Source organism: Cuculus canorus, chromosome 15 (assembly GCF_017976375.1).
Source record: "Cuculus canorus isolate bCucCan1 chromosome 15, bCucCan1.pri, whole genome shotgun sequence".
Taxonomy (NCBI): Eukaryota; Metazoa; Chordata; class Aves; order Cuculiformes; family Cuculidae; genus Cuculus; species Cuculus canorus.
Genome location: NC_071415.1, coordinates 9,975,310 through 10,003,288, shown reverse-complemented (window position 1 = coordinate 10,003,288; position 27,979 = coordinate 9,975,310). Strand labels below are relative to the sequence as shown.

The window sequence follows — 27,979 nt, the reverse complement described above, 5'->3', positions numbered from 1 at the left end:
GTGCCGCGCCCTGATTGGCAGCCGCGAGAACCAATCACAGCCCGCGCTGCCGAGCGTGGCCCCGCCCTCTTGCACTCGATTGGGCAGCTCTGCGAAGTCCTGCGATACCATTGGCTAAAGGACGTGCTCATCACTGTCAATGCGCGGGTCCGCCCCCGCTGTGGTCCCGCCCACCAATTGATTGACAGCGGGGGACACCGTTACCATTGGTCAGCGGTCAACGCAGTCTGTAATGCTATTGGGTAGTGGGAACGTCAATCAGGCTCGCCTCGTCCTGCCCCTGGGGCACGGCGGGGGCGCTGATTGGCTGACACGGATTTCTCGCGCTCTGATTTGCAGCCAGCCTTCCCGCCCACCCCATGGCCATTGGCGGTGGGCTTGTCACGTGGCTTCCCCTAGCAATGCGCCTGGGCGTCCTTAGCAACGGGGGCCGAGGTTGCAGGGTGAGACTGGGCTGGAGCCTGGGGACCTGGGATAGGGGAGGAAGGGGATGGAGGCCAGGCCTGGAGGGGCTGGGGGTGTCGAGGAGGCTGGGGGCCAGGCCAAGAGGGACCTGGGTGGAAGGAGGCAGCCAGCCTGGGTCACAGCCACCCTGGCAGGCACAGGCAGGGTCCCCTCCCCGGGCCCTCCTGGGCCTTCAGGGCTTTGGGGGCTTCGGTCTGGGCCTGGAGAGGGCTGGGGTCTGGACCTGGAGAGGGCATGGGGGGGAGGCAGGAGTCCAGGCCTGAGGGGCCTGAGGGGAAAGCAGCAGCCCAAGCCGGTTCACAGCCACTCTGGCAGGCAGAGGCAGGGCCCCTGTCTCGGGCCCTGCTGGGCCTGGGGGTGAAGGGAAGCAGTGCAACTCCCCAGGCCTGGCCCTGGCTGGCTGTGAGCACGGGGTTCTTGTCGGGTTGACAGACCCACTGGCACCCACAGTGTCCCCACTGGGTGCCCTGAGGTGTGATTAGCTCTGCACAACCAACATTGACTACAAAGATGATGGACAAGTCCAAGGAAAGTGGGAAGCCTGGCAGATCAAGGGTGAATAAACCAGAACCAGTCACCTCTCAGTCTTTACCACGCACAGCCACAGAGAAGTTTGGTTTGTTAACTAAAAGCCGTGATAAGGAGGGAGTTCTCTAACCCCAGACATTTATTCTTCCTGTCCTCCTATGCAAAAAATCAAGCAAAACTTCTTCCATAATTACTGATATCTTACACAGGACGGGTGCTGTTTCAAGTCCTTGATACTGGTTTATTGACTGCACAGTTCTGGTAAGATAAGTCCTCCCATTGCCTCCCGGAAATGGCCTCAAGTTGCACCAGTGGAGGTTTACGTTGTATATTAGGGAAAATTTCTTTACTGACAGAGTGGTGAAGCCCTGGCAGAGGTTGCCCGAGGCAGTGGTGGAGTCACCATCCCTGGAGGGATTCAAAAAGTGTGTAGATGTGGCGCTCCAGGACATGGTTTAGTAGGCATGGTGGGGTTGGGCTGACAGTTGGACTGGATGAGCTTAGAGGTCTTTTCCAACATTAAGGATTCTATGGTTCTATAACTTTGCACGTGATCGTGCTCAGCTATTTTACAGCACTGAGGCTGTAAGGCTGTGCTTGGAGTGGCATCAGTGACTGTGACAGAACACGAGCCTGTCTTTGATATCAGCCGTGAGGTATTAGATCTTCATGCTCAGCTATGCTCTCTGTTCCTTGGAAATGTCGTGCCTGTTCAAAGAATGTGGGAAATAGTAGCCAGGCGATTATTTCATTTATTTTTCTTTTCTCTCCTTTAAGGCTGAGACCATCTAGAAATGTATCAGCTGTACAACAGCATTGAGCCAAACATTATTGATGATGAGATGGTTCAGAAAGCCATTGAAGAGCAGTGTCCAGAGAAGTTGGGAAAGCTTGCCAAAAGGGAAAGTATTAACTTTAAAGATGTGACAGAGCTACAGCTGAGTTTTAGAAGTAAGTACCAGTACATACTTCTTTCTTCTTGTGTTGTTAGAGGATAATACATTGAAGTATGATGTGGCTAACTTGCAGTTAATCATGATTAATGTTTTTTTGTTATTGGAAAAGGAATGCCTGGTCTTGCGTTTTTAGCCATACCTGTATGAAGCAGTTTCAGCAGAGAGAGATGACTGCTTTTGCTGATGGGTACCTTTAAAGCAGCTTCACTTCATGCTGTTCTTGTCGCTGCTATTCTTATTTAACATTTATATTGTGGTGACACCTACAGGCCTATCGGGCCCTTCTGTGTGTGGACAAATCAAACCCTGGGCAGCTCTGCCACTGCTGGTGATTGTGTGAAAGCGGTTTGGTAGCTTGTGGTGATGACAGTCCAACATGGTCACTTCCTGCAGTCATCTTTAGCATCATGGCAGCTTGACTCTTGCTGTCAAACCAGTCATAAACATGCGTTCAAAAAATAAAAAGGGAGAACATTTGGCTGAATATTTGAGTATTTTGGGGGTATGTGACTTCATGGGCAAAAATCTGCTTTTGATTATTTATTGCGTGCTCCAGTAAAATAATGCGTGTATGAGCCACGTTCCTTAGAATAGATTCCCTGTTACCTGATCTTGCATATGTTTGTCTGCAACTACAAAATAGAACTGTTTGTTTATGTGTGCATTCAATTCCTCGCTTTACTCTGCACTCACTAAACAACAACAACATCGGGGTAGCTAATGAAGTCCCCAGGAAGCCACTGTGGGGGAGAAAGAGAATTAGGAGTGAGAATGTTCTATATTTCCTGTCACCTTGGTCTTAATGTTTTGCTGTAGTGCCTAACAACCTGCCCTTGTGATTCTGGTTTTGGAGGAAGGTAAATGCAAGGATATCGATTAGTTCTAAACTGCAGCCTTCACAGAAAGAGTAGACCCGAAGTTGCTCTCCTGCAATGAGAGTCCCAGGAGCAATTTTCAACAGCAGTAGCTGGTCACTGCTAGCCTGCAGATGCGGAGAAAAGCAGAGTCTCATCCCAAACCTCCCGCTTGGAGCTGGAGAGGAAAATGAAGGTCAAGGCCTCCTAGTAGTGGATTCATAAAGTCACTCTTGACTGCAGGGCCATAGTAAGCATCCCCTCAGCGTCTCATCGGCATTGCTGATGAGCAGTGTGCGCTGGTGCAGGACACTGAGGTTAACTGGGCTGCTTCATTGAAATCTCATCCAGCCAGTGGACCTCTCAACTCTCTAGGGCAGTCATCACACACTATCGTAATCTGCTGAAAATCATTTCGGAGGTAAGACTGGGCATGTTTTCCTTGTGCAAGATAGCGTGTCTGCTAAACTGAAAGCTGTCTCACATGAAAAGCGATTTTCTTTTCTTTTTTTTTTTTTTTTCCTGTGGCTTTAGATATCCTGCGGATTGATAGTCTGTGGCAGTTTGAGAACCTGACTAAACTGCAGCTGGACAACAACATCATTGAAAAGATAGAAGCCCTGGAAAGTCTGGTTCACCTTGTATGGCTGGGTAAGATACAGGCAGGTGAGGCTGATGCCTTCACAGGTGAAAAGCAATCTGCAATAAAGCCAGGATGTCACATTCCTGTTCAAACAAGGCCGATGGGAGCTTTCCCAGGGAAGGATGTCAGCTCTCTGTGTGTTTCCTCTTTTGACTGTCAAATGTCCAAATACCTGGATATCAGGGCTGCAAAACAGTCCTTCAAATGTTTTAAATCTGGGTTTAATACATTTGGTGTGGCAGGAACAGGAAGATGAGATTCCAAGGCTGTTTCCAGGGTTTGTTCTTGTATTTGGAAGTGACTTTCAGGAATATCTATGGAAACACCTCTGTGATTTAGAAGCCTGTATTCTGTTTTCAAAGCTAACGCTGCCATTTCAGAGCCTAGAACCCACTATCTTTACCCCTACATGCTTAAGGACTTGTTGTTATTGTTGTCAGAAGAAGTCCCATACTTGTAGGCTTAGAATCATATAATGATAGAATGATCTGGGTTGGAAGGAACCTTAAAGCCCATCCAGTTCCAATCCCCTGCCATGGACAGGGACACCTCCCACTGGATCCGGCTGCTCCAAGCCCCATGGAACCTGGCCTCAAGCACCTCCAGGGATGGGGCAGCCACCACTTCTCTGGGAAACCTGGGCCACGGCCTCCTTACCCACCCTCACAGAAAGCATTTCTTCCTAAGATCTCCTCTCAACCTCCCCTGTTTCAGCTGAAAACCATTCTGCCTGTGCTATCCCTGCACTCCCTGATCAAGAGCCCCTCCCCAGCTTTCCTGGAGCCCCTTTCAGCACTGGAAGCTGCTTTAAGGCCTCCTTGAGCCTTCTCTTCTCCAGGCTGAACAACCCCAACTCTGTGGGAGGTGCTCCAGCCCTCGGATCATCTTCATGTCCCTCCTCTGGACTTGCTCAAACAGGTCTATGTCTTCTATTTCCAACTAAAAAGTTGGGATGCTGATAGCAGCACCACACGGTGGTGCAGGTTTGAATGCTGGGCAGATCGGTGAGCTTGCTGCTTCAGATTCGTAGCTTAGAGCATTCACTATGAACCACAGCTACATCGCTGCCTGACAGAGCAAATAAATCCTCCGCCGCCACTGAAAACAGTGTGCAGGGCCTTGGTTCATAAGCACATCTTGAAATGTCTGATGGGCTCTTTCACCCAGTTGTCTGCACTGTTCTGCTGCACAGATGAGTAATGCACTTGTGAATCAACAGCTGATCACTGCATGGAAGGAGAGTGTTTCGAAGCACACTCATGGGTTTCGTTTGCCCGAAGGCTGCAGCGGTTCAGCAGCTGCTACGTGAGTGTCACGGCCATCCAGGGGCTGGGGTGATGCAGACAGCTGGGAACTCCATCAACCATCTTTGGACTCCAAATCTCTCAGTACTGGCCCGAGGGGAAATGCTACCCTTAGTCGTGATGAATGTAGGTGTTAGGATCGATGTTCAGCAGGATGAGAGTACATATCAGTGACTGAAATAGCTGAAGTGAGTCCACACCTTTGTGTACCTCCATTAACAACAAGGCGGTTGTGAGCGTGTGGCTGGCAAGTGCTGGTCCTGTGGGACCACCACAGTGGGCATTGGTGTGGCAAGCAAGAGCCTGCAGGAAATGAGGCAGGGAGTGTCAAATTTGTCACAGAAATACTCCCCTTTCTTCACCTTTTTCTTGTATTTTGGGTTTCCCCATAAGGTAGAAATCTTGCAGATTGTGTATATGGACTCTGCATGGGAAGTCTTCAGCTGTTCCTCTCATCTAAGTTGCACGGACAGTTGAAAGGAGGAAATGTGTACATTGCTTCCTGATCCAGAGAACGAGGATTTAACGCTGAGCCTTTCCTGTGGAACGCTGAATACCCCTGAGAAAAGCATGGTGCAAGAACCAGGCTAAATACGAGGTCACTGCTAGAAACAATTTAACTTTTGCTTTTAAAACTTTTGATTTCTAAACTCTTCCCCAGACTTGTCCTTCAACAATATTGAAGTCATTGAGGGCCTGGATACTCTTGTCAAACTGCAGAACCTCAGTCTCTACAGTAACAAGATATCGAAAATCGAGTGCATGGACACGCTGCAAGAGCTGCAGATTTTCTCCATAGGAATGAATAACCTGGCCACTCTGGAAGATGTGAGTGTTCCCTGTCTTTGTGAGTGTTCCCTGTCAAAGGATCGAGTATTCTAAAACTGACTTTTGCCACAATATCCGAGCCCTTCCCTAGAGGAGAAAATTCTCCTTAGGATTTCACTTCCTCTGTAGTCTAAGTTATGGTCTTGGTACTTTCCCAGCCCTAAGTGCTGACTACAGTGATTTCTCTCAGGTTATTGACTCATGGGGGACTGGATCTGTTTGTGCTATCAGCCATGGCAGAATTCCTATCAGTTCCTATGAAAGCTGGAAAAAGATTAAGTAGCTGTGTACGAGAAAAGAAGGGAGTAGAGACTAGGATTTATTCGGGGTTCTTTTGAGAGCTGCTTACCACTCTAAGACCCATGATTTTTCTACCCCATCCTCCTCTCTACACCCATCATTTATATATTCACAATGCGAATTCAAATATTTCCTTTCCTGAAAGCATTAGGAGCTCATAATTTAAAGTTGGCAGTGTTTGGCAGCACAGCAGGATATATATTGCAATATAATTGTAATAAGAGCACTGAATTTCAAGGCTGTGTGTTTCCCAGCACTGGAAAGTACAACATCTCTTTCCCCTCGGCAGGTGATCTATCTCAGGAGGTTTAAAAACTTACGTGCACTGAATCTCACAGGGAACCCTCTCTGTGATGATGACCGGTATACACTGTTTGTTGTTGCTTATCTACCAGACCTGATATACTTGGACTTCAAGTTCGTGCGCGACACCACGGTAAGCATTTCTGCATTCCCTGCTTGTGAAATTTGGCACCAGCGTTGGAGAACAAGCCTTACGAGAGGTGGCTGAGGGGCCTGGGGCTGTTCAGCCTGGAGAAAAGGAGGCTGAAGGGAGACCCTATCACTGTCTACAACCGCCTGAAAGGAGGTTGTAGTAAGGTGGGTACTGGTCTCTTCTCCCAAGTGACAGGTGATAGGATGAGAGGGAGTGGCCTCAAGCAGCACCAGGGCAGGTTCAGATTGGACATCAGGAAAGATTTCTTCACCGAAAGGACTCTGAGGCGCTGGCACCACTGCCTGGGGAGGCGGTGGAGTCCCCATCCCTGGAGGAGTGTAAAAGACAAGCAGATGAGGTGCTCAGGGATGGTTTGGTAGTGGACAGGGACAGTTGGACTTGATGATCTCAAATGTCTTTTCTAACCAAACGATTCTATGATTCTATGATCTTAGACAGCATTTGCTTTGTTGGTATGCCAGCAATACTCCTGCATCTGGGGCAGAGTCCTTGCAGAAATTAGGCTTACAGAAGCACGCAGTTTTTATTCTGCCTCCACCTAACAGCTGTGAACCTGTAGGCCAAATTCTATCAGATCTGACAGATTTAGAGGCGTCAGAGGCGTGATGGCTCCACAGATTCTGTGAAAATCAGCAGCTGTGTGTGGGAGAGGGGCCTGGTTAATGTTGCCACAGAGAGGCTGCAGTGTGAGTGCGAGCATTCCTAGAGATCAGAGAATCTTGGAAGAGATCATCTTGAGACATGAATCCAGGGGAAAGGAGGCTAGGTGGTCCTGCTGCTCACTGAACAATTTGTTTCCATACAAGACTGACAGACTATCAGGCCAGCAGATGCCACTGAATGCACTTCTCGCTCCTTATTCCTGAGAACAGGACAGTGCATCTGCACAGTAACCTGTGGGACTGCTGTTTGATCCTTGGGCTCAGGAACAAAGAAGGATATTTTTGGTTTTGTTTCTTTTGTGGGTTTTTTTGTTTGGTTTTGGGTTTTTTTTTTTGTGTGTGGTTTTTTTTTTAATAACTAAATAACACGATTAATTGTAAATTTGCTTGGCACAGAGCAGGAGCTGTACTTGGAAAATACACTACTCTTCCCACAGGACTGGATGGGCTTTCCAGGTCATTGAGTCCAGTCCCTGCTTGTACAGACAGTACGTCATAGAATCGTGTACTTAGCTTTGTCAAGCTTCAGTTTCAAGCCAATTAGGTTCTTGCCATGCTATTACCTTGCCATCCACTCCTCTGAAGAGCCTTCTTGTCCCTACTAAATGTATTAAACTCACTAGCTGATCAAATCAGAGCTCAAATTCTAGAAGTCAAAATAGGGCCTCCTGCTAAAAAAGAAAATAAAACAACCCAAATGATGAGGAAATGGGGAGAGAAAACTTCCCTGGGGCTGAATCAGATGCATTGAATACAGACTCAGAAAAAATAAAGGGGTGAGGAATGGATTAGAAAATTCAGAAGTAGTTTAATTAAAAGCCCACAAAGAAATGGAGATGCAGATGTCATTCAGGTGCATGTTATAGAAAGATTGAATGCTTATGCCCAGATTTGTTGAGTATTGATGGATAATCTAATAAAAATGTTGCCTTTCTTTGTGTTTCTCAGCGAGAAGCTGCAGTTTTAAAGTATCAAGATCTTACTGAGCTACTGGAACGTGACGAGGCTTGGGCCCTGGCTCAGCTGAGGGAAAAACAGACAAAGCAGAAAGACCTGGAGTACCACACGGTATGTGTTCTTTGGCTGGTTCTACGTTGTCTCAGGAGAAAGAATCACAACACATATTGACTGCTCTTTTACCTGCTTGAAGAGTTAATGAGAGGTTAACATTGACTGTGTTAAAATGAAGGCTAGGATTAATCTCTGTGATGTCCAAATCTCATCTTCTGAATGAAAACAGGAACTGAGGTGGAATACATGTGATGGGGAGAGCGTAATTCTTTGGCTGAACAAGGAAACTACAGATACAGACCCTGCAAAGCTAAATAGTAAATCACACTCGAAGATCTTATCAGCCTGCTGTGAGATTAAGAAAATTACAGGTCTGGGAGAACTGGTAGTGTTTTCATGGTGCAGTGACTTTTTTTTCTCCCTCACACTAATTTAATGTTTTCCATTAGTTTTATAGTTAAACTCACCAGGGCTTTCAGGGATCACCTTAGTCCTGTGACCAGACTGAAAACAAGATCAGGCAGAATGGTGCTTTCAGTTATGGTCTGGCTCTGTATTCCTGGCCTCTAGAAGATCAGACTGGCTGAAGAGAAGGTGGCAGTGAAGGGACAGGAAGGACACTTGCAGCTCTTCCCCTCTAAAGTTGGCTGACTCTTTACCTCAGAGGCTTAATAGCCTTGCATTGTGTGGTTGTACGTGTTATTGGTTTGTATTAAACAGTGTGTTTTTACTGTCCTTAGGCTAGAGTTGTAGCAGCAAAGCCACATGTTGAACCAGGCTGGTTTTCACTCCAGTTGCAGGGTGCTTTCATACCATGTCTGCTGTATCTGTTGTGTTGGTATCATGGTGTCTGCACCAGTGTTCCTCTGCCAGCGAAGTGCTTATAGGAGGCAATTCCTGAGGATTGGCAGCAGGCTGGCACTCTTTATTTTACTTACGTTGCTCTGATTCTCTTAAAGAGAGCCTTTGTCGAGTACCTGAATGGATCATTCCTGTTCGACAGTTTGTATGCAGATGATACGGAAGCTGCCAATCTGGCTCACCTCCCCGGAGTGGGAGAACTGCTGCAGGCATATCCTTCCTGGGTTTGGAACACCTACAGCTAAAACGTAATGCCCTGAGGTAAGGAGGTGCATCCACAGGGACTCTTCATCCATTGCTTTTGTCCTGGGCTGAAAGCTACATTGATCTAAGGTCTGAAACAGTCTGTGTTCCATTTTGGAATGGTACCAAAAAACCCACTGCAAGACTGTGAGACCACTGACAGCTTTAAGGCTCGATACCTTGTGAGACACAAGGGCTACAAACAGTTTTTATTACTGGCAAGCTCACCAACCCAGCTTGAGTGGTTTTACAATCGAGATGTTTCGTTTCTATCCCAAACAGCTCATGAGATTCCAGCATTTTAAATTCTTGCCATTGTAATTACCATATTCCTTTTCCTTCCCTTGAATCAAACAGAATTCTGGTAGCCTTCTTTTCTAACTGTTGAAGAATCAAGGCTTTGTACTTTCTATAAGTCAGGAATCCACTTAGAGTTTAAAATGAGCTATAAGATAAATCTCTGTCAGAGTCTAAGAGTTCAGCCACTAAAATCACGTTGTAATCGAAGCGGTAGGAGATAGGAACACACTAATCAGAATGATACGAGGCGCGTATCTCACGACCTGCCAGCGCTGGCAACAGGAAGTTTTCAGGCCAGCCTTTTTTCTGATCGTTGCTGCTCCGCGGTGGATCAGAAAGCAGACACTTTTTTCTATTCTCATTCTGATTAATAGAGCATTGTCAAGGCCAGTAACTTGACCTTCTTTAAAATTGCATTACACTGTTGGGGAAAAATGCATCACGGCTTAACTACAATAGGCTCCAGAAACAATTCCATTGCCAAGATAATAGCAGAAGCAAAACTGACGTTATTTTTGTGATGCTACCAAGTCAGTAGTTTATTCCATGCTCTGGCTGTAGGCTCCGGAGCTGTATTTATTAACTACGCAGGCACTGTATTCACACTTGTGAAGATAGATAGGGTTGTATGCCTCGTTCCGCAGCTGTGTCAGAAAGAGTCAGAGAAGTATATGTATTTTCTTTTTTTAACTCAAGGCCTTTTCCCCCTCAGGTTGCCACAGCTTTCTCCACACCCTTAAGGTAGCAAAATCCTATGTATAAAACGTGCATGGGTGACCCTGTGGTGCCACAGACAGAATTCCTGGCAGCCTTCTCCCAGCAGGAACCGCAGGCTTTACTCAACAGGAGCTTGTGACTCTTGTTGCTCAAATTTAGAGAGGCAGAAAGAATGTAGCGTGTTGCTCCACTGAACAAGCAAAATACCTTGACTCCAGTGTCACATACAGGAAGGAATTTGTCTCGGTTTGTGAGAACGTGTTTAACTTTGGCCTGAAAGAGTATGAAAAACGAGAAGCTGAAGTCTCTGATTTCTATGAAAGGCTTCATCAAGCATTAGCAGCCAACCAGCAAGAAGGCAGGAAAGTAATCCTAGACTTTGAAACTCGGAACAAAAAGGTAATGTCATTCTACTTTTGTTTGATACATGATTCCTCTACATCATACACCAGCTTTTCATTGCACTGCGAATGAGAGTAGCTCCATTGAAATTAGGAAAATTATTCTGGATTTACATTGCTGTAATGGGAATCAGTCCTTGTGGCAGAATCACAGAGGGGTTGAGATTGGCAGGGACCTCTGGAGGGAATCTGCTCCAATGATCCCACTCAGCCAGGGCCCCATGGATCTGCCCAGGATGAGAGGAAATGGCCTCAAGTTGTACCTGGGGAGGTTCGGACTGGATATTAGGAAACATTTCTTTACTGAAAGAATGGTGAAGCACTGACACAGGCTGCCCAGGGCAGTGGTGGAGTCACCATCCCTGGAGGTTCTCAAAAAACCTGTAGATGTACGCTCACAGCCCAGAAGGCCAACCGTATCCTGGGCTGCATCAAAAGAAGCGTGGCCAGCAGGTTGTGGGAAGGGATTCTGTCCCTCTATTCCTCTCTTGTGAGACCTCATCTGGAATACTGTATCCAGTTCTGGAATCCTGTATCCAGTTCTGCAATCCTCAACATAAGAAGGAGATGGAGCTGTTGGAACAGGTCCCAGGAGGGCTACAAAGATGATCCGAGGGCTGGAGCACCTTCCATACAGGCTGAGAGAGTTGGGCCTGTTCAGCCTGGAGAAGGCTCAGAAGAGACCTTATAGCGACCTTCCAGTACCTGAAGGGGGCCGACAGGAAAGCTGGAGGGGGACTGTTCATAAAGGCTTGTGGTGATGGGTATAAACTGGAGAGGGGCAGGTTTAGACTAGACATAAAGAAGAATTTCTTCACCATGAGAGTGGTGAGGCACTGGCACAGGTTGCCCAGGGAAGTTGTAGCTGCCCCATCCCTGGAGGTGTTCAAGGCCATGTTGGATGGGCCTTGGGCACCCTGGTCTAGTGGGAGGTGTCCCTGCCCATGGCAGTGGGGTTGGAACTGGGTGACGTTTGAGGTCCCTTCCAACCCAAACTATTCTATGATTCTCTGTGGCACTTTGGGCCATGCTTTAGTAATTTGAGCTGATGGTTGGACTGAGTGATCTTAGAGGTCTTTTCCAACCTTAATGATTCTATGATTCTATGATTTTATGACCATGTCCAGATGGCCTTGGCATATCTCCAAGGCTGGAGACTCCAGAGCTTCTCCGGGCAACTTCTCCCAGTGCTCAGTCACTGATCTTTATTTTAAATATATGTATATAGAGAGAGATTTATCAGATTTACTGCCACTCCCCTTCTCTTTGAGGCCTCCAAGAGCTTTTCCTTCATTGCAAAAGGGGGAAGAAAAGCAAGGAGATTGCAGGGTGTTCAGTTTGTTTTCAAGTAATTTTCTGCTTCGGTTCATTTTGTCAACAACAGCACAAATAACTTTAACAAAAAAGAAAACGAGATAAAGTTATTATAATGTATTCCTAGTCTTTTTAAAGCAGAAACTATCTTTTTTTTTTTCATTCTGCTCCACCACTGCCACCCATTGCGGCCGCTGAGGGTGTCGCTTCTAGCTGGATCCCTTTCTAACCAGGTATAATAGATGGATCATTATTTTGTTTCCATAGAAGAAATAAGCAGGGGGCTAAAAGCCTGGTAGCACTGTCAGCTGAGCAGAGCGAGCCCCTGACAGCTGACACGAGGCAGAGTCACGAGCACTGTCTCCCTTTGCAAAGCAGGTCACTTTTATTGAGGTGACAGCCTGCTGAGTCACCCCGCATCCTCGCTGACTCATGCTGGCAAAGCGACTCCATCGGCTCTAGTCCGGACACCAGTTTCAGCCTTACCGGAAGGCAACACACAAAGGTTGGGATGCATATCTGGTTAACTTCAACTTGAACTCCCAATACATTGTCATTGAAAAAAATAAATGAACACAAAAACCCAACCACCTCTCACGAAAAGCCACACACTGAGACACAAAACCCAACAAAAAATGCCCCCAAACCCAACAATAAATGCCCAAACCCCAAGGAAACAAGGCAGAGCCCAGATTTTGGCCCTTCACCTTTCTCTGTTGACCCACAGGCTCAGCTCTGGATTGAGCTGCAAGAACAGGACGCACGGTCTGCATGGCAGTTTTCATCTAAGCACTGGAGGGGTTGGTGCCAAAGCCGAACACTCTATTTTAACAGCATTTTCCCTTTCATTTAAAATTGCCGGAGGTCTCAGCAGACTGAGCCCTGTAAGCCATTCTTAGGGGCTGTTTGTCTTGCTGTAATCCCTCCACGCAGCCCTGCGTAATGTGTAAAATAACTCTGCTCCCTGAAGTTGGGTAAGGAGCAAAGAAGCATTAAAGGCCTTGAACTTTGAAGTTATTGCTCCCAGAGGTGCAGCTTGAATGGCTGGGGAGCTTTTTGAGCCTCTTAACTTGTTTAGATTAGAAAAGAAGAGACCTTGCTCTCCTCTTCCCTGCAGAGTTTGGGTAATCCAGTCCATTTTCAGACACAGCCTTGGCAATGATTTCCATCAGAATTCTCTATTTCAGACCGTTCTGTTCCCTCTCAGGAAAAGTGGATTAGACATCTTAAAATATGTATATTTTTTTCTTCCTATTAACGTTTGATTGTTAACTTATTTTGAACAGCACAAGAGGATTTTTTTGGATCCAAAAAATCATAAATCTTGTCTGATACAAAAGTGACGTCAATATTTAATTCTGAAGGGCAATAAATCCTTGCTGTACGAGGAAGGCAAGCAATGATAGGTATTCCATATTCAGAATACTAAATCCTGACCCTGCAGAAGTCAATCAAGATTCTCCTTGACATGAAGGGGATCAGGATTTAGGCCTGCATTTCTTTCAATGAAGGAATTATGAACCTCTTCTTCATGGCCAGCAATGTCAAGAATCTATACCTGTTTAACTTGAAATGTGTCAGCAGGGGAACCAAAGTTGGCAGCATAGAAGGAGGCAAACTCTTCTGCTGACTGGAGGATGAGGAAGCGTTTTCCCGATGCCACTGCGTCGCCCCTGGATCGTTAGCGCAGCAGCAACCTCAGCACTGTTGCCTACCCAGTATGTAAATCTGGAGACTTCCTGAATCATCACATTTCATTTCAGCTAATCAGCAGCAGGAACTTTTCTCACCTATGTAACAAGTTAATTAAATTGCGATGGAGTGCTGAACACAAACTCTAAGTAATTTATGTATCTCTCTGTTTAGAGGCTGGATGAGATTCGTAATGCCAGTAGTTCTGATATTGCTGAGTCTAAACGAGCAGAGTGCAAGGAGGACATACGTCAGCTGTCAGAAGCACTCATGACCTTGGAAATTCAGATAGCTGACCAGATGGAGGTAAGGGTCAAGCACAAACCTGCAAGATGTCACATCCAGAATCCAGTGGGAGGCAATTTTCGGTTGCCACGTTCCCCTGTTTAGTAGCCCATGGCACAAAGTGGGAGGCATAGGTCTTCCTGTCAGGCTGATGTTTTGTCTCCATCTTCTTCTTTCTCTGCTCAGCATTAGTCTGGGTGAGATCAGGCCCTGGACATTGATCCATTGCAACACATTACCTTGAATCCTGTGTTCAGTTTTGTGCCCCTCAAGGAGGACATTGAGGGGCTGGAGCACGTCCAGAGAAGGGGACGGAGCTGGGGAAGGGGCTGGAGAGCAAGGGTTATGAGGAGCAGCTGAGGGACCTGGGGCTGTTCATCCTGGAGAAGGAGAGACTGAGAGGAGACCTCATCACTGTCTACAACTGTCTGAAAGGAGGTTGTAGCAAGGTGGGTGCTGGTCTCTTCTCCAAAGTGTCAGGAGACAGGACGAGAGGGAATGGCCCCAGGTTGCACCAAGGTTGGTTCAGATTACACATCAGGAAAAAATTACTCATTGGAAGGGCTCTCAGGCACTGGCACCACTGCCCAGGGAGGTGGTGGTGTCCCCATCCCTGGAGGGGTGTAAAAGACAGGCAGATGAGGTGCTCAGGGATGTTTTAGTAGTGGACAGGGACGGTTGGACTTGATGATCTCAAAGATCTTTTCCAGCCAAAGGATTCTATGATTCTATGATCTCTGTTTCTCAGAGCAAAGCGCAGGGTGTCCTTCGCATCTACCCAAGCTGATTTCCCAGACTTTCGAGAAAGATACTCGAGGTCATTCATTTTCTAGGTCTGTGTATGGAAGTTGCTATAGCTTGGGGTGCGCCTTTGGGATTCTAGAGGTGTAATTCTTTGAAGCTGATCTTTGCTATGAATAAGATTACATATATTCCCGCTCAGCTTACTGCATTTGCTTGCATAATAGCTGCCTTTTTTCTCCCTAGACTTTTCCTCAAAAATTAGGCCAAGGCTGCTAATATGCATCTTCATTTTAAAAAAAAAAAAAAAGGTAATCTGTTTAAATATCAGCAGGCAGGAGCTGCGGCCCGTGTGCAAGCAGATGCACCCGTTTACATTTGTGAATGTGCATGACAAAAAGCAGGAGCTCAAAATGGATTCCTCGCTGCACCAAGATCGCTCCTTTTAGTGATTTCTGAATTAGTCCTCGCTTATCTGCAGTCCCTGATGGAATGGGCAGCAATGTTCCCCCCTGCACACCCTTCTGGAACTGCAGGATTCGGTGGCTGTGTTTGAACTGTTGTATCAAGGTATTTAAGAGCAACACTTCACAGATTCTCCATCAGCCCTTTTTGAGAGAGGTTATAGGCAGCAGCAATTTTAGTTTCTGAGGACTAAACCAGAAGATGCAGTAAGCCCAGGCATTAGTTACGGTTCCAACAAGAGTCTCTTCCTACACATGGGGAGACTGCAGCATGGCATGGGAATAGAGCACTCCCCAGGCATTGCTTGAATGAGGGTAAAAAAGGCTCGGCTGGCTTGCTCCAGACACCAGGTAAAGGTGGCATTCAGGCAGCTTCCCTCCAATAAACCGATTCTGATTTTCTGTCACTAAATGGGAAAAGAAAATCTTGCAGCCTTTTCAAAACACCTTAAATGCTTGAGGCAGTTCAGTTTCTGACTGTGCTAATAACAGCAGTGAGTCCAAATTATAACCAGTTGTAGACTCTTCCTAGACTCTCTGACTCCCTTTTATGTCTAGGCAAGTTTTTATTGTAATATTTCCTCTTTTTCCCTTCTGTTAAGGAACTAATAATGGATTTTAAAAGAAACATTGCTGTCGTAGCATCAACATTCATTGAAGACGTTAAAGGGATATATCCTTTTGACAGTGTGTTGGCCTGGACCTCCCAGTGATGTACGTACATCTCGTTTCTAAGCCCAGAAATGAGCCGTCAGTATAGAAATGGATTTTTTTTTTTCCTAAATCAACAGAAAGGGTCTTTTCCCAGCTTTGCAGGAATGGTTATTTAAGGTGCTCAGCTTCTTTCTGTGGAGACTCTGGAGAGTACAAAAGGATCTAAGTCCTGCTGCACTGAAAGTCAGTAGGACTTAGGCGGCTTTTTCTCCTCGGGGAATCTTCCTTTCTTCTCTACACAGACATAACAGCCCTGGAAGGCCTGGTTGGACTGTTTTCTATGCCGTTCTTATCCCAGCAGCCAGCAAAACACAATTTCTGTTATAGTTTCTTTAAACAACCTTAATTCTGCCTTGTTGATGCTTTCTGGATCAAAGTGAGATGAGAATACCAAAATGCTTCAGGGACAGGTTACCCTGCTTTCAGTAGACACATCTGCCGTCCTGGTGTGAATAACTGCACCACATTGAGTTTGGCTTATATCCTCAGAGGCCTCCCCAATTTCCTTTGCAAACCTCAGCCCACTCTCAGTTCTGCATAATTTATTGCAGTGAGGAGGCGACCCAATGTGTGCGGCTGCAATTAAGAGCAGAAAGTGTCTATCCTGACACCACAGAGGCATCTGGCAGCAGCCAGGTTCTTCCGGGCAGAGCCTCCACTTACAGGAGGTCATTTCATCTCCAATATTGTATGGTTTGATCAGACTTTTCCTTAACCATCCTCTGTACGATGGCCCAGTGCCGGGACCTGGAAAACCATTACCATGAAAAGCTGCTAGCGATCTCTGCCACCATAATGGATAAATTAGTTAAGAATGATCTTGACGAGGATTTGCCAGCTGATGTTCAAACGGTGAGAGCATCAAAAAAATTCATCTGCACTAGGCAGTTGGCAAGAAAAGGAGACCACAGCCTCTTCTCCAAAGGGATGGGGTTTCTAGGAGGCTCAACACAGCTAAAGCCATGGCTAAACCAGAGCGTAACCACCTCCTAAGAGGCCCTGGCCATTTGGCTGAGCTGTGATGGACAGAGGACAACTGCAGTGCAGGTTTCCCTGGGCGCTGCCAGACCTGGTGGCAGCAGCCCAGGAGAGGTGCTGAGCAAGCCTCTCTCCTGCCTCCAGCACAACTCGCTCCTCTGGCCAATTCCCAGACAGCCCCAGCCCAGCAGGCACTGAGGCAGCGTCTTTGCTGTACTCACAGATGATTTTGTTCAGATTCCCCCTGCTCCTCCAGGAGAATCCGAACAGCACTCCTACTTCCATGCACCGTGGCTCTCTGTGCCTCAGCGATTTCAAAAGCCCTTCCCTAGAGCTCCCCAGCCCGTGAGCTGATCTGGAGGCAGAACGTGACCTCTCCAATGGGCACTTCTGCTGAGCCCTCGGCCTTGCTGTGATTGCAAAGATCCCAGGAGCCTTTCAGAAAGCACAAAGATTGCTGCAGTACTCCAGTCAGCAACGCTGCTGACCTTTTGCCTCCGTTATTCCTTCATTTAGTGGCTAAATGACTCGAGTTTTGCATTTGCTGTGATTTTGCTCCGTCCAGATCATTCCAGCCCCCTCATTACTCCAGGTAATCAAGACCTGACAGACACAAACCAGACCCCTCGGTCCCCGAGGGAGCTCCCTGCTTTATGGCCTGTGCAGATGGCTGCAGTTCCGCACCGTTGCTGTGCACCCATTTTGCCTCGCTGCCATCCATTTCCATGCTGAAGCAATCTTCATTTGTTCAACAGCTGCACTTGGCTGCAGGAGGAAAGTCATTACGCTTTGGCGAAACCACCCTCTATTTAGAGCCACGAGGAAAGTCACTGCTTCGATTAGAAGCTGAGACTCTCCAAAAATGAAGATTTACAGCCAGTGCCACCAGTGCAAGAGACCCTTCCAAGTGCAATTTTCCACATCCTGCACCTGCTGGGTCAGGCGTGTTGGAGCAGATGCAGCCTTGCTTCAAACCAGCTGCCCGTGGGGGCTCGCCGTGTGCTGCCGGGCAGTCCTGCCTGCAGCAGAGCACTCAGCAGCAGGCGTTTGTTCCCTGCTCTGGCTGGTAAGGCCCAGGCTACTGCCTCAGTTTCCCCACCCATACTAGGGATGGGGAAATTGTCCCTCTATTCTTTTCTTGTGAGACCCTACCTGGAGTATTGTGTCCAGTTCTGGAATTCTCAACATAAGGAGGAGATGGAGCTTTTGGAACGGGTCCAGGGGAAGCTACAAGGATGATCTGAGGGCTGGAGCTCCTCCCATATGAGGACAGGCTGAGAGAGTTGGGGTTGTTCAGCCTGGAGAAGAGAAGGCTCTGAGAAGACCTTAGAGCAACCTTCCAGTACCTGAAGAGGCTACAAGAAAGCTGGGGAGTGACTGTTTACAAAGTCTTGTAGCGATAGGACAAGGCAGAATGGCTTTAAATGGGAAAGGGGAAATTCTTCACAATGAGGGTGGTGAGCCCCTGGCCCAGGTTGCCCAGAGCAGCAGTGGCTTCCCCATCCCTGGAGATGCTCAAGGCCAGGTTGGATGAGGCTTTGAGCCCCTGATGCAGTGGGAGGTGTCCCTGCCCATGGCAGGGGACTGGAACTGGGTGATCTTTAAGGTCCCTTCCACACTGTTACACTGCAGTGAGGTCCAGACATATTTGTGCGTAGGCTGAAACATTGGATTCCTTCTGATGACTAGGGCTTTGTCCAGCTGAAACAGAGGCCTGATTTTCTTGCCCCAAGCACTGCAGTTACTGTGCTGCCTGTTCTGAGCTGCGGTGCTTTCACTGCACGCCTCCCCCCTTCTCTTATCCGGTCATGTTACCTCCCAGCTTCTTCAGGACAAAACCACCATTAACAGTGCAATGAACACATCCCATCGCATCCGTCTGCTGAAGATCAATATGCGAGAGAGCGACATCTTCTGCAACACCTACCACTGGCAGAACTCCGTGACGGAGAAGGTAAGAGACCCTCACGCTCAGGGAGATGGGGCATAGATGTGGCCCAGGTGGCAGGAACACTGCTAGGAAAGGTGCTCCCTAACCTTTGCTGGAGCGCTCTGCGCTCCAGGGACCCGGACAAGCCTGTGGATTCACTGCTTTGTTTCAATCTGTTCAGGCTTACCAAAAGGAGATTGACAGAAACCGTGCCCGTCTCAAAGACATCCTTCTGTACATCGACAGTCTCCAGGAAGAGCTGGGTGTCAGAGATCCTGGAGCTGATGGAACAGGTTTGTCACAGGCAGGGCAGATGGCTTAGCTGGGCTCAGCCAGGTCAGCCCCGCGGCCGCACACCCAGCAGGGACAGCTGCCTCCCTGTGCCTGAGCTGCCTGTGACATTCCAGGCTGAAGGCACGCTTCTTCCATCTCACCATAAACTGCAAATAAAAGATACTTATTGACTCTGGAAAAGCACATGAAGATCTGTGTCTTCCATCATATTGGCACAAGGCCCCTGCAGATAGAGCTCAGACCTGGTCGCAAGGGATTTTGAATCAGCTGTGAGCTGATTGAACCAAATCATTGTAGCATATCGTGCCTTAAAGCTTTGATACCTGCAAGCACAGTGGCAGGAACCTGTGCGCCACAGCAGCCTGGGAAAGGAGTGCCCTCCATCAGCCACCCCAGGATAACAGCAGGTTTCCAGCTCAGCAAACACAAGGCTGGCAGGGGCTCTGTGTGCCCGGGAGCCTCATCTCACCGCCTCTCGCAAAAAGCAGCTTTCTGCAGCGTGAACAGAGCAGCCCCCAGCTAGCAGGAAGGGAAATCAATGGTTCCACGGGAGCTCACACACTGCCGCTCACAACAGCCAAGCGCGGAGTCATTAATTCCCCTCCTTGTTCAGTGACAGCCGCTTGCTACGCTCACTCGTGGGCAGCTTCTGAGGAATGATGTTGGCCGCTCAAGGCAAGCGGCAAGGAGAAAGCTGGGAAGGTTAAACGAGAGGGTGGCTGTACATGCACTCTGGGGAGAGACAGGGGCTCTCGCAAAGCCCTGTGGCCGGTGCTGCCTGTCACACACAGGTTTAGCTCACAGCACCCCGTGTTTTCAAAGAGCCAGGTTCCCCCGCGCTTGCTCCAGGACTGCGCGGTCGTCTCCCTGCTGCTCCTTGGCTGCAAGGACAGGGTACATAGTATGGAAAGCCTCACACAGAGATGCGGAGGGAGCAGATCCCTTCAGTAGTTAGTGTCTGCTCTGCTCTGTTCCAGTTTTTTCTGCCTGCACCTGTTCAGAACCTGGCAGCTCAGGACCTGCGCTGCAGTTTGGTGATTGAAACAAATACTCAGCAGCGTTGGATTTCAGTATCTAGCAGGGCCGTGCCTTTAATCAAACAGAGAGACCCTGGTGTTACATACAGGCACGCCAAGGGATGAAGAACAGATGCAATGGAGTCTGTTTTCAGATTTCCATAACAAGTGTGTGTCAGGAGCTGGCAGCTACTAAGACATGTGGCATATGCTGGGTATATCTGTGCTGCGCCCTCCCAGGAAGCCGTTTCTTCCGTGGGAGCTCCTCCGATGAGCTACAGACACTGGTAACGGACAGAGCTGCCATCTTGGGGATGCAGAAGAAGCTCACCTTGACCTTTCCTCCTTGTGCACTCAGAACTGCTGGCGCTGCACTGTGGCAGGCTGTCCGAGCACGGAGCTTCCCACAGTGGCAGCTCCTCAGTATGAGCCTGATCCCAGGAAAGATGTGGAGGCCAGAGGGCGGTTACAGTCCTCCGGGTCATGCCAGCAATCCTGAGCCATGGATGCCTCATGGATGCCAGCAAATGAGGCATCATCCTCCTGCGCCCAGCCCAGCAGCCTCAGTCCTGCAGCAGCTTGTGTTTTACCGTCGAGCTCTCCGAACAGAGGTGGACAAAGAGAGTCCCAGCTGCCGCACGAGCACGCAGCTCGCACAGGTCATAGTCGTGGGCCCACTCCACATTGCCCCACCGCTGAATCTGAAGTAGAGAAGGAACACGAGTCAGTTCAGAACTAGATTATAGATGGAGATGCTCAGTGACTCTCAGCCTCCCTTTTCATGTTTGTGAAACACGGGTAACCCCCAGGAGCTGTGCCGATCACTGACTACTGGGGCAGGGAGATCTCTGGATGAGTGCAGCAGAAGGACACGCTTCATCTGTGCTGGCGTCTGACACCAAGCCCTTTAAAGGGACAGTGAAAAGATTCCCATCGACTTCAGCCACTTTTGGGTCAGGAAAAGCTTCCTGCCAGGCCAGTTTCCAACACACAAGTTATTAGCTTAGTGTCTACCAAGGCCTCCAGGCTGGATAACCCACAGCAAGAAAAGCCAGCCACGACTTTGCACTTCAGATTAGAGAGGGGAAAAAAGCAGCCACCTGGGCTCTGTAAAAAGAAACTGTCAGCCCTAGGAGCACTCTGGGCTGTTGTGCCCATGATGTTGCTCTACAGCAGCGCACTCCAGCTCTCTTAAATGGGGAGAGCAGCAGAGTGGAACCTGTAAGAGTAGGCCCTTCCCTTGCCAGTTATTTTGTGGCAGGAGATGCATTTGTCATGCTGAGATTATTGCTATTTGAATTACAGGGCTGTTCTGTAACATCATTTACCTGGTATTCTTCCTCCAGGCGAGACAGAAGCACGGCTTTCTCTACTGTAATGTGCCTGTCAATCAGAGCCATGGACAGAACCAGAGATTTCAGCTGGGTGATTACATATTCTATACCTGGAAGGGAATAACGCAAAACAAACAAGATTGATGGTTGTTTTCTGCAGCATTTCAGCAGCATCTTCATGTGCTCTGAAGAGGCAGTTGGGGCACGGTGCCTTCCCAGGGATGGCAATGCCTCCCACCTGGATCGGGGCATTTAAGTGTCAGATCTGTAGTCAACAGCAGGCACAATATGCTGTTCTGGCCGCTGTCACCGCTACGCCTTGGAAACCACCTCCTTTTATTCTGCCACAAACCTGGTCTGTGCAAACGGAAGGGAATACCCATCCAGGCCCAAGCATTCTGGAACCCAGCTGGAAGTCTCAGGATGAAAGAGACTGGTATCCCATTTGGTGCTAGAAGAGCGTGCACACCTATAACACTCCTAGAAGACAGTGCACAGAACCAGGAACACTTGGAGTACTAAATCCCATTTGTTTTCCTAGTAATGAAGCTTGGGACTAAGTCACTGGAAGGTTTGGCACTAAAGGAGTTATTTGTGCTAGGATAGAGCAGACAGCTCGCAAAGCAGCACAGTCCGACCCAGAATGCTGTTTGGCACCAAGAGTTTCCACCTGTAACAAATACAGCTGCGGGATTGGCCTGCAGATTTAGAACATAAACCTCAACATTCCGATTATCTCAGCGTGTCAACAGGAGAGGGAGAACATTCCAGTCACTATTCTGCCCCGTGGAGAGGAATCAGCAGAGTGCTCCCAACCCAGCCTCTCTCACCGTGCAGGGCCCACGAGTTGTAGGATGCCAAATGGCTGACGAAGGTCTCCTTGGTGCTCGCTGGGATGTTGGGCCCCAGGATGCTGGTCGAGGAGCCAATTGCCACGTCGTACCTGGAACAATTGCCCAGCCCCTTAGCAAAGCACAGCACTCGTGAACCCAACAGCTTTGACGCCCACAAGCTCCCGGCCTCAGCAGGGCAGGGCATAAGCAGACAGAAACATCTTTGACCTCTTACCTTTTCTCAGCCCAGGCAACGATGGGATCCCATTCATTCTTCTGCAGCTCTGCCAAGGCAGCCGGCTCTTCCACGCGATAGCTAGGATATTGCAGAATAAAACCACACTGGATGTTCGTTCCTGGGCTGCTAGAGCACTCCCTGCCAGGCTGGGCACTCTTCTGGGAAGACCACTGCCCCCCACCAGACCACAGCAAGGGGAACAAGTGCCTACTGTCCACCAGGCAGCACCAGCAGTGACCAGGAACAACTCCCAGTTCTTCCCCTAATTTGAAGTTTTTGCTGTTCCAGGAATTCTATCTTACTATAAAACAGCAGCAAACCGGCCAACAGAGGATTGCCGGCAGCCCCAAGCCAGCCACTGGAATTCTCTATATGGAACTGCTCCTCCTGCCTCACCGTGCCCAGTGGCTCAGCTCAGCTCTTCCTGCTGCCAGCCGGACTAAAGCCACCAAGGCAGATGGACAGTCCTGTTCCCCCCTCCCTGCAGAAGCCAGGCAGCTGCCAGTGGACACCTCAGAGGCTGGGACTGTGAGACAGGGGCTTAGGCATGAACAGGTTTGATCCTGCAGCCCACAAGGGCTTTAAAGGAACAAAAGGCATTTTGCTACTGGTACCTGACCTGCCTGTACTGGCACTAGAGCACTGGGCTGACAGATTCCCTCAAGCCTCTCAAAGTTTTCTTTTCCCTAGGAGATGTCCATTTCCTCCTGCTCCTGCCCTGCACCATGGAGGTGTGGAAAAAAAGAGCTCAACAGATCCGATTCCCCCTCGCATCTACACCCTTTGGGTGCATCAACTCCCACAGGGTTCGCAGATGTAGGACTGGCCTAAACTGATTCAAACCCTCAGGCCAAACCCAGGATGGATCAGAGCCCTGCCATGACTGGGTAACGGTGGACATTTCCCATCGCTTCCCCCAGCCACCCTTCCAAAACCCACAGTGTGACAAAACAGCTTTGTCTCTGTGCTCCCGTCTCATACCAGACAGTGTCAGTCTCCAGGAACTTCACAGCCGCACGGATCAGCTGCATTTTGTTTCGCTCTGTGGGATTGTCCAGCGCTGTGTTGCACAGTGTGGTCTGTAGGATAAAGGCAGTTTATTAACTGTTGTTCTTCCAGGCTTGGGGAAGCAGAAGCTTCCACTGCACGAAGCCAAGAAGCAGCACAGGAATCTGTGGCAAGCAGAGAACCGAGGGGTGCAGCTAAACGGGGTGCACTCCCTGATCAAGAGCCCCTCCCCAGCTTTCCTGGAGCCCTTTTCAGTACTGAAGCTACTCTAATGCCCTTGCCCAGTGGTGGCAGCCTGGAAACCCATCTTTATCCTCTGGCATTTTGATCCTGTCTTTAATCCTGACTGCTTCCAACACACTGCACTCATCCCTGCCAAGGTCTCGCTGTCCCAGCCTGCCGTGCTCACCAGGTGCATGGTGTAGAACTTGATGGTGTCTGCCTGGGAGTCCCACTCTGTTGCCACTGCGATGGCCAAGGCCTCACTGGGGACAGTGAAGAGCTTGGCCTGGGGGGTTTTCAGCTTTCGGTGGTCCAGGTTTATTTCAAAGCCTCCTGGGGAATCAGAGTATAAATCCTGGGAAATCAAAGAGGAGCAGGCACTAAGGAAAACCAGACAACCCCACAGCACAAGCAGATTCAGAGCTGGAGCTGACAGGAGCATGGGACCAGGGATACCCAAATTTCCCAGCATCACCATCATTTGGACACGATTTTCCCCCTAAATGATCTTGGAAGCTGCTTCCCACCACACAGCTCCGCTAGAGATGAAGGAAGGGCAGAGCAGGCTGGTGACAAACACCCAACTTGCACAGCTTGTGCCACGCTCTCACTGCAGAAGCGTGGGCTGACAACATTCCTCCTTGGAACCAGCTCCATCCTGTCCTGGCCGCTGTACTCACCTTCTCCTTGGGAGATGCTCACGTTCTGGTAAAACCGCTTCCTCTCTGCGGGCAAAACCAGAGTGATTCAGAGGGGAGTGAGAGGAGGTTTGGTCCCTTCCCCTTCTCCCCATCACAACCCAGAACACACACAGCCCTTGGGGCTCTTGAGACTCAGGTGACCGGTACACAAAAATCCTGCCTGTTCATCCAAGCATTCCATGTTTTGGTGAGCTTTACTCAACCAGGGAAGCACCAGGAAACCAGTGAAAACCACAGGGTGGCTGCACACAATCGGCATGCGAACGGGATTGGCTTTGCTCCTACCAGCCTGGCGTCTTTGCTCCCTTCAAAATGGCCTGCACCAAGTTTCTACAGAGCCTGGCAGGAGCAGTTTTCCTAAGCAAACCTGTCCCACCATTCCCTCTGGAGTTTGGCTTTGGGGTCAGTCTTTCAAGACTCTCCTGCTGCACTGACCTTTGACAAATTCATCCCTGAGCTGCCCTGGGTAACTCTCCCTGCTTGCTCTGTCTAAGAGTGATGAGAAGCCAGAGCTGGGTTCAAGGCAGGCCAAGACAAGCAACTTCCTTGCCCACCACAAACCCACCCGGTGCCAGCACACACAGTCGTGGCGTGCCTTAGGCTCATGCTCTGCTTTGACCTGCAGGTGATGCACTCGCTGGAAGAACCACAGCTGCCAACAGGCTGGGAGCGTGCTGGGGCAAGAGGCTGCTCCCTCCACCACCACTGTCCACAGAGCCAGGTTTGTTACCGGTGCAGCTGGTGACAGCGGGATGGGGCTGGGGACACGTCGTACGCACTGCAGCACTGGGTCACCAAGGGAGAAGCCAACTCCCACAGCTGCCTCCAGCCCACATATCCCACTCCAGCTCCGGAACATGCCTGCTCCAGCAGCAAGGCGAGCCTGAGGGAACCACAGCTCTGTGTTTTAGGAGCGGCCTCCTTTCCTACCAGCGCTGTTCCATGCACTCCCAACACCTGGATTACATGCATTGCAAAACCTTCTGTCTCTCACACAAGGCAAGAAGAACCTGCAAGCCCTGACAAAAGCAACGAGATCGTAAACCCCAAACCCATAAATCTACCTCCTGAAGGGTAAAGGAAGCAGGCCAGGCTGCAGGGCTGTTTTCTTAGGCTAAAAAAAGACATTCCTGCTCTGGAAAGGGAAGAGGATTTTCTCAGACTCAGCAACCTGCAGGCTTCGAGGCCTCAGAATGTGCCATGCTGCTGAGGCACAGCTCTGGAGGAGTTAACAGCGCATACCCCAGGAGTCCTGAGTGATGCCAGTGGGATCCCAACACCCCACAAGTCACCATGGCTCTACAGCCTCACCTCAGACAGAACACGGCTAATTTTACTGTCCTCAAACCCATGCCTTTCCAGCAAAATCTGTGGAGGGAATACCTGGCCCAGAACATGCCCTAAACACCCTGCGTGGGTCCCATATCCCAAAATCCTTAAAACCCACCAAAACAGAGAAACAAACATAACAAAACCGGTGCACCGACAGCCTGGCAGAGTGAAGTGCCCCTCTGAACCCTCAAAAGAAGGATGAAGGGGGAAGCACTGCACCCAGGACCCACTGCCTGAGCCCATCCTCGCAGGATTTGACCACTTCCCATTCTTCCACCCATGGAACCCAGATTTCCCATCTTGGGAGTCATTCCGGGCAAGGAATCTGTAGAGGGGTTACATGGCCCAGAACATTCCTGACCCACCCTGTGTGGGTCCCATGCCCCAAATCCCTAGAAACCACTGAAACAGAGAAGCAGACGTAACAAACCAGTGCACTGAGGGCCAGGCAGTGAGAAGCCCTGCCCTGAACCCTCAGTAATGCCAGGAGAAGGGCGAAAAGGGGGAAACGATTCCCATGTTTCCACCCTTCCTTAGCCCGGGCTGACCTCGGAAGGGTCCCACCAGAGAACTCCAGCCCCAAAGAGCCAGGCCAGGACCTCCTACTTGCCATGCCCAGCTTTCCTTGACCTGGGGTGACCTTGAGGGTCCCTCCAGAGAGATCCCAAGCCCACTGGGCCAAGGCAGTGTCCCCTGCCTGCAAAGATCAGCCTTCCCTCGACGTGGGGTGACCTTAGGGGTCTCTCCAGGGGAACCTCAGCTCCATGGGGACAGGGATAGACCCTCTTCCCACCAAGCCCAGCCTTCCCTTGACCTGGCCTGCCCTCGGGGGTCCCTCCAGGGGGGTCCCAGCCCCCTCCCAGTGTTGCCGGCGAGGCCCCGCTCCTGCCTCACCTGCGGGCGGGGCGTAGGCCCGGCCCCGGCCCTGCCGCCCCACGCCGCTCCCGCCAGAGCCAGAAGGCGATCGGGGGAGCCGGGCGGGCGGGAAGAGCCCCCACAGCAGCCAGCGGCAGCCGCGCCACATGGCGGGGAGGGAGCGAAGACAGCGACGGCCTCAACGCGACCCCGCAGCTGCCGCCATGAGCCGAGCGGCGCCCAATCCGCGCCGCCCGGGGCCACGCACCGCCCAATCAGCTCCGCGGGTACCCCGTGCTCCCGCGGGGGCTGCTGGGAGTTGTAGTTCCCGTCGCACACGAGGGCGCCGGAGGGAATAGGCGGCAGTGATGGGAAGCGATGTTTGATATAGGATCAATGGAGTGGTTTGGGTTGGAAGGGACCTCACAGCCCATCCAGTCCCACTCCCTGCCATGGTCAGGGACACCTCCCGCTGGGTCAGAGACTCCAAGCCCCATCCAACCTGGCCTGGAACACCTCCAGGGATGCGGCAGCCACCACTGCTCTGGGCAACCTGGGCCAGGGCCTCCCCACCCTCACAGCAAAACATTTCTGCCTAAAAGCTCATCTCAGTCTCCCCTCTTCCAGATAAAAACCTTTCCCCCTCATCCCATCCCTGCCCTCCTCAAACAAGAGCCCCTCCCAGCGCTGGAAGCTGCTCTAAAAGTCCTCTTGGAGCCTTCTCGAGGCTCAACGACCCCAACTCTCCCAGCCTGTCCTTGTGTGGGAGATGCTCCAGTCTTTGTAGCTTCCCCTGGACTCTTTCCAACATTTCCGTATGCTTCTTATATTGGAGACTCCAGGGGCTCCATGTGGGGTCTGGTCTCAGCAGAGCAGAGGGGCAGAATTCCCTCCCTCGCCCTGGGAGGACAAGACTCTGAGAAGACATTATTGCTGTCCTTCAATACTTAAAGGGGGCTGATAAGAAGGATGGGAAATATCTTTTTACCAACACCTGTAGCAATAGGATGAGCGGGAATGCCCAACTGTGTCCTGGGCTGCATCAAAAGAAGTGTGGCCAGCCGGGCCAGGGAGGGGATTCTGGTCCTCTATTCCTCTCTTACGAGACCTCACCTGGAATCCTGTGTCCAGTTCCGGAATCCCCAGCATAGGAAGGAGATGGAGCTGTTGGAATGGGTCCAAAGGAGGCTACAAAGATGATGAGAAGGCTGGAGCACCTCACGTACAAAGACAGGCTGAGAGTTGGGGTTGTTCAGCCTGCAGAAGAGAGTGACCTTATAACGTACCTGAAGGGGCTATGAGAGAGTTGGGGAGGAACAGTTTACAAAGGCTTGTAGTGATAGGATGAGAGGGAATGGGTATGAACCAGAGAGGGGCAGATTTAGACTGGACATAAGGAGCAATTTCTTCACCGTGAGAGTGGTGAGACACTGGCACAGGTTGCCCAGGGAAGTTGTAGCTGCTCCATCCCTGGAGGTGTTTAAGCCCAGGCTGGATG

General features: G+C 49.9%; 2 protein-coding genes across 2 annotated transcripts; one reads left to right on the top strand and one right to left on the bottom strand.

Annotated features, from left to right (window-relative positions):
• The first annotated feature begins 1,787 nt into the window (after positions 1 to 1,787).
• On the top strand, positions 1,788 to 19,844 carry DRC3 (dynein regulatory complex subunit 3). The gene is made up of 12 exons (XM_054080929.1): positions 1,788 to 1,944; positions 3,338 to 3,454; positions 5,412 to 5,578; positions 6,168 to 6,314; positions 7,946 to 8,065; positions 8,968 to 9,083; positions 10,357 to 10,528; positions 13,711 to 13,842; positions 15,629 to 15,699; positions 16,469 to 16,592; positions 18,541 to 18,672; positions 18,830 to 19,844. The coding sequence occupies exons 1-12, from the start codon at positions 1,788 to 1,790 to the stop codon at positions 18,968 to 18,970; spliced, it is 1,596 nt and encodes a 531-aa protein (XP_053936904.1). The 3' UTR covers positions 18,971 to 19,844.
• A 229-nt stretch (positions 19,845 to 20,073) lies between these two features.
• ATPAF2 (ATP synthase mitochondrial F1 complex assembly factor 2) lies at positions 20,074 to 26,739 on the bottom strand. The gene is made up of 8 exons (XM_054080930.1): positions 26,521 to 26,739; positions 24,274 to 24,318; positions 23,781 to 23,926; positions 23,345 to 23,442; positions 22,361 to 22,441; positions 22,123 to 22,235; positions 21,287 to 21,402; positions 20,074 to 20,659 (listed from the first exon to the last, which is right to left on the bottom strand). Exons 1-8 carry the CDS (start codon positions 26,648 to 26,650, stop codon positions 20,522 to 20,524), a joined length of 867 nt encoding a protein of 288 aa, XP_053936905.1. The 5' UTR covers positions 26,651 to 26,739; the 3' UTR covers positions 20,074 to 20,521.
• Between the last annotated feature and the right edge of the window lie 1,240 nt (positions 26,740 to 27,979).